This window comes from Cynocephalus volans, chromosome 6 (genome assembly GCF_027409185.1).
Source record: "Cynocephalus volans isolate mCynVol1 chromosome 6, mCynVol1.pri, whole genome shotgun sequence".
NCBI classification, from domain to species: Eukaryota; Metazoa; Chordata; class Mammalia; order Dermoptera; family Cynocephalidae; genus Cynocephalus; species Cynocephalus volans.
This window is the reverse complement of record NC_084465.1, coordinates 97,131,713-97,139,699: the sequence shown is the minus strand read 5'-3', so window position 1 is coordinate 97,139,699 and position 7,987 is coordinate 97,131,713. Positions and strand designations below refer to the sequence as shown.

General features: G+C 61.1%; 1 protein-coding gene, 1 long non-coding RNA gene and 1 other non-coding gene across 4 annotated transcripts; 2 read left to right on the top strand and 1 right to left on the bottom strand.

The window, feature by feature from the left end:
- Positions 1-297: 297 nt before the first annotated feature.
- Positions 298-855, top strand: LOC134379682 (uncharacterized). Of its 2 annotated transcripts, none has more exons than XR_010023816.1 (2): positions 298-378; positions 717-855. It is a non-coding gene; the product is annotated as an uncharacterized LOC134379682 (long non-coding RNA). The 2 variants fall into 2 exon arrangements; XR_010023817.1 differs by having other exon boundaries at positions 304-488.
- Positions 534-616, top strand: LOC134381394 (small nucleolar RNA SNORD60). The gene has a single exon (XR_010023985.1). It is a non-coding gene; the product is annotated as a small nucleolar RNA SNORD60 (small nucleolar RNA).
- A 427-nt stretch (positions 856-1,282) lies between the features above and the next one.
- On the bottom strand, positions 1,283-6,813 carry RAB26 (RAB26, member RAS oncogene family). The gene is made up of 9 exons (XM_063100352.1): positions 6,525-6,813; positions 5,314-5,424; positions 3,279-3,320; positions 3,129-3,195; positions 2,911-2,963; positions 2,522-2,587; positions 2,354-2,410; positions 2,175-2,251; positions 1,283-2,066 (listed from the first exon to the last, which is right to left on the bottom strand). The coding sequence occupies exons 1-9, from the start codon at positions 6,717-6,719 to the stop codon at positions 1,964-1,966; spliced, it is 771 nt and encodes a 256-aa protein (XP_062956422.1). The 5' UTR covers positions 6,720-6,813; the 3' UTR covers positions 1,283-1,963.
- Between the last annotated feature and the right edge of the window lie 1,174 nt (positions 6,814-7,987).

The window sequence follows — 7,987 nt, the reverse complement described above, 5'->3', positions numbered from 1 at the left end:
AGGATTGGCGGCTTCAGAATCGCTCTATGTTGCAGATCGGAGTCTGACTGGCTGTATGCATCCGTCGCTCACAGTTAGACTCATTTGCGTCTGCAAAAGGGAGGAGCTTCGGGTCTCGGTCTGAGAGACCGCCTCTCAAAGAAATTCCATGCCCTGATTGGTGGAAACAACCGGGTGGAGAGTGGAGCGTATCAGCGGCGAGGGAAGGCGGGCACTTCCGCTGATTTGCCCAATCAGAGGGGTGGACAGTTTCTATAAAGGCTTGATCCTCGCGCGATTCCGTTCTTTCGGGGTCGAAGAACAAGGTGATCCTCACTTTTTGTGTGGGCGCCGTTTTCCCCGTCCAAGGGAGGAACTGGTCCCCGACGGGGTTTCGAGGTAAGTCCGAGCCCTCAGGCCGGCCTAGCTCTCGGGGCCAGCCTCAGCCTGAACCCACCCTGGTCGTTGAAACGTTTCTTCCGGATCTCCAGACCTACAACCCCCTGCAGGTGAGACTGGGCCGGGCCTGGCTTCCCCAGTGCGATGCAGCTCCGAGCCTGTGATGAGTAACTTTAATTTCTGACACCTCGTATGAAAACTGCACGTGCAGTTTGATTATTCTGCAAGACTGAGGCTTTTGGTGCGTCCTTTGGACGGGGAGGGTCTGGAAGTGAAAACTGGTCTTGCCCGAAATAGGGGAGGGGGGCTTCTGTCTACATTTCGGCGCTGTCTTTTAGGGACGTCATGAGCCTGCTGCAGACCTTGAACCTAAGTCAACGTCAATCCAGAGGCCCAGCGGACAGGAGGGCCCAGTGGTAAGGCGGGCGCGTGGCTGTACCTGAACTTCTTAGGAATAAAGCAAAGGTAATGAGTTAAGTCTCTCTGCTCCCAGCGTCATTATTTTTCGTATGTCTTTGGCACCCCAGAGAACCGGCTTGTCCGCGGGCAATCTTGGGAACGGGTTAAGTCATGAAAATGGAAGTTCGTTGCCAGTACCCCATCTCCTGGGACTGCCTTAGGGTTTTTGCCTGTAAGGTCAAAGTTATTTTTTATGCTTTTGTCCCAGGGTCGGGTCATGAGCTCTCATTCAGCACAGGCCATTGAGTGCCCCTTTGTTTGACACTGGGTCTTGTGGAGGGAGCTGACATTAACCAAGCAGGTTCCATGTGCTCCCTTCAAAACACGGTTATGGGGGTGTGGCATCCATCTGGGCCTTGCTGAGTCCCCTAAACTCAGCTCTAGAAGTCAGTTTCTTTAAACGGATGAGACAGACACTCCAGAAAACACAACTTTATTCACCAAGACTGAAAACAAAGGTTCGCTATCAAGACCTACTTGATGATTTTAGTGCAAGGTGGAGCGTGCTTGTCAATTGCAGATGTCAGCTGTGGACAGGCAGGGCCTGGTGCCATGGCCTGCCTGATAGGTGCCCTTGTCAGCAGGCTAGGACTGGTGGTCCTAGTTTCCTGACATTTCTGTTATTTGTCAGACCTTGGTGTCCTCCCAGGTCACATAAGAGGAAGACCCTGTTGATTAGTGAATCAGCGCTTCCTAGGTGTGCTGGGAGCAGGTGGCCCAGGTCCTTGGAACACATAAATACACGACGTAAAGCCCTCTGTCCCAAGCATGGATAGGAGTCCTGCCTTTCCCTGCCTGAGCAGTGTATGCAGGTGAAGACATGGCTTTTCTAAGGGGTTAGGCACTGTACACGGGGTGCGAGGCTATGGCCCAGCCTCGGAGCTGGGCATGCCTGAGAGGGGGCAGCAGAGTGCTGTGGCATGGTCCAAACACTTGCATGGCGCCCCCTCCTGTGGGCAAGGCCTCGGCACAGCCAGTGAAAGGGGCTGCAGACCCCCTGGCTCTCTGAAGCCCACTTGTTGGGACCAAGGATCAAGACTGCCGGTGGGTAATAAAGTCAGAAGTGCCTGAAGACCCTCTGTCCAGCCTTCTGCTTCCTCTGGAGGGGGACTGAGCTCAGCCAGGTTCAGAATCGGCAGCAGGAGGCCCCTCGACCCTCTCTCTTAACGTAGTCGTGCAGACGGAAGCGGGGCTCGCTGGGAGCCTTCATGGAGCGCTGCTTCAACTCCCTGCGGAGCAGAGCATGGGTGACAATGAAGCCAGGTGGCCTCCTGTACCCAAACAGTGGGGCTCAGGCCCTGGGTCTGGGGGAGTCTCTGATGACCACCAGGACTTACTTTGCTATGGCCGTGAAGGCCAAGTCCACGTTGAGGCCCGTCTTGGCACTGGTCTCCATGAAGGGTAGTCCGTACTCCTGCAGACAGCTGCTGCCAGCTGGGTGGTGGCCTGGCAGGGACATCCCACACTTCCCAACCTCAGGGACACCCTCCCCAGCACCCACCCTGCCCTGACTCACCTTGGCCAGCTTCTCCCCATCTTCCCTCTTCACCACACGCTCCTGGGCAGAGTCCACCTGGCCCAGGCACAGGGGTCGTGGTGACAGCTTGCCCATGGCTCACTCCCGCCCCCGTCACCTGCCCTGCCCTGTGGGGCTAGGGTGGAGAGGACAGGACAGGCCACCCACCTTATTCCCCAGCAGCATGAGGACCACGTCATGCTGGGCATACTCCTGGATCTCAGCCAGCCAGGCCTGTGGGAGAAGAGCTGAGACCAGGCCAGAGGCTGGGGCTCCCAAACCTCAGCCCCTCCAGGCCATTCCCTACCCCTTGTGCCAGGCAGAGGTGCCTGCCTTACAGGTACCTCACCAAAGGAATCAGCTGATGGAACTGGCATGTCACCCAGGTCCCCTTTAGCTCATACTCTACCTGAGCCATCTTGAGCCCAGATGGCTCCCTGCTATCAGCAGGGTCTTCAGAGCCCCTGAGGACCCTGATGCCATCCCTGCCTGAAGAGGTTTGGGGTGGGGCCAGGCCCCATCATGGCCCACCCCCCACCCAGAAGGAAGCCACTGACCTGGATGTTGTCAAAGGAGGCCTTGTTGGTGACATCATAGAGCAGCAGCAGTGCTGGGGGCAGAGGGGCAGTGAGGACCTCCCCAGGGCCCAGCGGCTCCCTGTCACCCACACCCTCATGTGTAGACACCCCTAGTCACCAGATGTGCTGACATCACACCCCTCTCACTTGCTGCCCCACTGACTCCCTGGGGGCTGGACCCTGGGTCCTGGGCTCACCATGAGCGTCCCGGTAGTAGGCATGGGTAACACTGCGGAACCGCTCCTGGCCAGCTGTGTCCCAGATCTGCAGTGACAGGCATTGGTCAGGCTGCCCAGCCCCTTTTTGGTGTCCCCTGCCCCCGGTTCACCCTCCCCCAGTCACCTCACCTGCAGCTTCACCTTCATGCCATCCACATCCAGAACTTTGTTCTGAAACAAGCAGCCAGCAATCACCCTCAGACCAAGGGAATCCCAAGGGTGGGGCGGAGTGGGGTGGAGGAGGGAGCAGTGCTGAGCCAGCACTGAGCTCATGTCACCTGGTAGGGAGTTGGAGAGTCCCCTGTCCTGTCCCTGTCCAAGCCTCTGAAGTCATCCTTGAGCTGTTGCCCTCCCCCCACACCACCTCCTGGCCCTCCTGTTCACCATCTTCCCTCCTTCTGACTGCAGATCACAGTTCCCCTCAAACCCAAGTGCTCCTTGGGGCGCCCAGCCCAGTTCTCCCTATGCACAGAGGGTGCCCAGGTCTCTCTCCCGCTCAGATAGTTGCCCTGATGTTGGACTTGTGAGTTGGACACTCGATCTGCATCCAATTCTGGGCCAGGTTATTCTTCCTTTGCCCACCTGGAGGCATGACAGGGTACACCAGCTTGACGCCACCTGTCAGCCCACGAGTCCTGTTACTCTCCCCTTCCCTGTCCCCCAGGACCTCCAGCCCTAACTCCCCACCCCCATCCTCTCACGTGCTCTATACACGCTGCTCCTGCTTACAGCCTCTGGTACTGACTTATTTGAAGTCACCCACAGTGTAACCCCCCCAGGCTTGTCACTAACTCTCTTTGCCTCAGTTTCTCTGTTTGTAAATGGGGATAATCAGGGTGCCCATCATGTAGCTGCTCCAATAACTTAATGAGCTACTGTGCACTAGAGCACTGAAAACTACGTCTGGCCCAGAGTAGGGGCTAAAAGCCTTTGTTCTAACTTAAAAGCTTCTCTCCCCGCTGGGCCCCGGGCTCCTGAGGGCTGGGCCTGTGCCCGTCTGGCCCACTGCAGTAACCACAGAGCCCAGAACTGTGCCTGGGACACAGTCGGCACTCCAGAGTTTGTTGCCTGGCAGAGCTCTTCAGTTCCATCTGCTGGGGTGGGGGTGGGGGGTTTCTAACCACAGGCAGAGGCCCTGGGCTGCTGGAACTGCACCATTCCCTCTCCCTAAGCTCCTGCTGTCAGGGTGCTTCTGGGTCTCCAGGGAACCTGGCTCAGCCATCTGCCAGGCTGGGGAGGGGTCTGAGGAGGCCACCTCGCCTCCCCTGGCACCCTGAACAGGGGTGCAAACCACATGATCTCACCTCCCTCACCACCTGCCTGAGCCAAGGGTGAAGGGACGACAGGCAAAGGAACTCCCGCCCCCGGCCTAACCTGCCCCTTCTGCCACCTCAATCCTTACTTCATCCCAGAGGACTTGAGGGGAGCTGGATGCCCGCAACAGAGTGGAGAACGGCTACCCAGACTGGAGAGAGCCCCCCTTTCCTGTCCCTGAACAGGCCTCACTTCCATCCTCCTAACTGGGTCTAATTAAAGGGTGAGAAAAATGCAAATTCAGGGTTTGCCAAGAACGCACCAGCACCTCAGCACATGGGATTCAGGCTGCTGGGCAGAGGTGGGGGCTCCAATGTCAGAGCCCCACAGGCCCTGCTTAGGGTGCTGGGGGATCTGCTCATCAAGGGCAGGGGCCTCTCCCCGAAGCAAGCCCGGGAAACACCCTCTCCCAGGCTCTGAGCCTTCTCGTAAGACCTGGGTGGGCCTGGCACCTCCCGAAGCCTCAGAGCCTCCTCTGTACAGTGGGCATGGGCCTTGAGTTCCCTCTGACTGCCACCACCCTGGGGGCACCAGTGCCCACCTCCCCCAAGGCACAGGATACGGCCCCTCAGCATAGTGCCAGCCCCTGGCACAGGGGAACTATCTCTGCTTCAGTCGGATGCAGCCCCCTCTTAAGTGTCCAGGGGTCTCTCCGGGCCCCTCAGGTGTTAGCAGTCAGCTCAGTGGCTAAGGCGTCCCATGTCAACTGGCCTCACCCTGGGATGTGGATGGCCCAGCTGGGAGCTCCACCTTGTGAGCCGTCAACACCACAGGGCAAACACAGAACCAGTTGCCCAGGGGTACTGGGAGGAGCTGAGGTGGGGCCCAGGACATCAGCTTCCACTCTCACCCGGAAGTCGATGCCCACAGTGGAGATGAAGGTCCCCGCCAGGAAAGCGCCATCCTTGAAGCGCACAAGCAGGCAGGTCTTTCCCACGCCCGAGTCCCCCACCAGCATGACCTAGGGCAGGCAGGAAGATCAGAAGTGTCAGCCCTGGGCCAAAGGGGGTCGAGACGCTGGCCCACCCAGAGGGGACATCTGGTCTGCCCAGAGCTGATCTGGTCAGAGAGGGGCTTCAGGGGAGGGGCAGGAGTGGAAGCATCCCAGCCCACAGCAGCTACAGTCCCCACTGGCCTGGACCCCCAGCTTCCGCCTCTGGAAGGCTTGGTCCCCTGTCTCCTTCCAAACTGGCCCATGTCAATCAGCAGGTGGTGACTGCTGTCTCTGCCATCCAAGACGACCCTATTTATTCCCACTCCCTCCCACTACCAGGTCATGGACACCTGCTTGATCTGGGAGGGGAGCATTTGGGGCCTAATGGAGAGCAGAGCAGAGGGGGTTGGCAGCAGGGGACCTCCTAAGAGACCTGTGGGGGCCTCTTTGGCAGGGGTTTTTTTCAAGTCCCAGCAGGGATGCAAATACAGCAAGGCTCAGGAGAAATTTGCCAAACTAGGGTTAGATCTCGACCTGAGGAGGGGCCAGGTCTGTGGACAGGGAGAGGCACTCAGGCAGGACCCCCCCACCCCCCAGCTTGCTGCCAAATGCTCCAAAACCCAGAGATGGTCTTGCCAACCCCTGCCAAATTCACACAGCTTCTGACTTGGTCTGGGGGAGGTCCCAATGCTCCCTACCCAACTAGCAAACCTCTTCCTAACCTCTTCCCCCTTCCAAAAAAAGAGGAGACCCACAGCCCCTGGGGGTGAGTAGAGGCAGCATATGGGAAAGGCTGAGACGAGCCCGCGTGGGGATGAAGGCGTTAGGGTGCGGGGAGAGACACCTGCCGGACTCTGACGTCCGCCAGACCCCTCGTGCTGTCCTGCCAGCTGGGGGAGGGGGTGAGGGCAGGCCCTGCCAGCTGTGGGGTCCCCCAAAACCGGGCTGACAGCTGTGTGTGTGTGTGTGCGCCCTGCACCGTGCCAGCCGTCCCAGCTGCGGGGAGCCGCTCGGGCCAGCTCCGCGCCGAGAAGCTGCGGGGCCCCGGTCCCCCTTCCCGCACCCCTCCCTCCTTGGTTCGCACTGGGCGCCACCTGCTGCGCTCGCCTGGGGGGGACCTGACTCACCTTGAAGGCGACGTCGTAAAAGTCGCCGCCGCCGCCCAGAGAGGGCCGGCCGGGCTGCGGGGGCCCTCTGGGCGGCGCCGCGGGGCCGGGGCGCGCAGTCCCGGGGCGCGCCGGCCGGGGCCCGTTGGCGGCGAGCAGCGCGGAGGCAGCGGGCGCGCTGGCCGCCTTGCCCTTGGGGGTCTTCTTCCTTGACATGGCGGGCGGGCGCTCAGGGCGCTCCCGCTGCGGCCGCCGCGCCCCGGGACGTCCTGCTCCCCTCGCCAGCCGAGGGGGAGCCGGACTCGCAGCCGTCCCGCGGCTGCTGCGGCGGCCGCGGCATCCCGGGCGCACCGCTACCGCCCCGCCCCCGCCGCCCCACGGGCCGCGCAGCCACTCAGGCCCGGCCTCCCGCCACCGCCGCCAATGGCCGCGGTGGGGGGCGGGGACATGCAAATAAGACCGGCAGCTCCGTGGGCGGGGGCTGGAGGCCCAGCACTGCCCCGGTACGCGCCGCCCCGGGACCCTGGCCGCCTCGGACCGGGGTGTGGGGGTTGGCCTGGGTGAGGGAGCACCCCGGGATCCTGCGTCCCCTCTGCGCGCTGTGCACCACCCCACCCACTCTGACCCAGCCCAGTGACACTCCAGGGCGGCCTCCGGACCTGGCAGGAGTCCTGGTTGAGGGTGTTGAGGCGGAGAGCCTGCATGGGTGGGCACCTGGGATTCTGCCTTTCTCAGCCAGAGATGTCTGCCACCTGGCCCGCTGCCCTCTCTGCTCTGTCCCCTCTAGGGCAGGCGGGTCCAGGAAGCTCCAACGATCCGGCTTGGCAAATAAACCTGGCTGCACCGGAGCGCTCTGCGTGCAGCTGACAGCTGGTTATCAGAAGCAGGACACAGCCGGCGCAGGATCTCCCCCCCAGCGTCCGCCCTCCCGCTGCGCTGAAGTCTGGCGACCCTTGAGGAAAAGGAAGTCGGTGTCAGCCGACAGCAGGCCCTCTGAGGGTCCCGTTCCTTGGGGCTCCGCCCTCAAGGGTCTAGGAGGTGGGAGGCCCCTCCTCCAAGCTGTGGCGGGCCACTTTTAGACTTCCCACCCAGGCTCCACCCCAAGGTGGCCAGTGCTGATTTTCCAAACCCCAGGCGGGTCCCTGGCAAACCCCTCTCCAGGGCTTGACACTCCCTCCCCACCTGGGCTGACTGGAGCCCTGTCCCAGCACCCCCACTCAAGATGCCCTGGCTTTTGAGAACAAGACTGAAGCAATCAGACCTTGGGGACAGTGGGTGCAGAGGAAGAGTGCTGCTGGGATGGGATGCCTCTCAGTGCTCCTCTGGGAGCTGGCCTGGCTGTCCCCAAAGAGGTGACAGCTGTCACCAGAACCCTGGGCCCTTCAGAGGCCAGAGCCCTCCCAGCTGGCAGTGCCCAGAGCCCAAATAATTAGCTACCTCCTGGGCTCAGAGGTCTGAGAAAACACAGATGGAGGGACAGTGCC

Excerpts from the sequence above, each read along its gene's own strand:
- RAB26 (XM_063100352.1), bottom strand. The coding sequence starts at position 6,719 with ATGTCAAGGAAGAAGACCCCCAAGGGCAAGGCGGCCAGCGCGCCCGCT. Across the intron at positions 3,196-3,278 it reads GCATGAAGGTGAAGCTGCAG|ATCTGGGACACAGCTGGCCA; the intron begins GTGAGGTGACTG and ends CTGTCACTGCAG. Across the intron at positions 2,411-2,521 it reads TCATGCTGCTGGGGAATAAG|GTGGACTCTGCCCAGGAGCG; the intron begins GTGGGTGGCCTG and ends TGCCTGGGCCAG.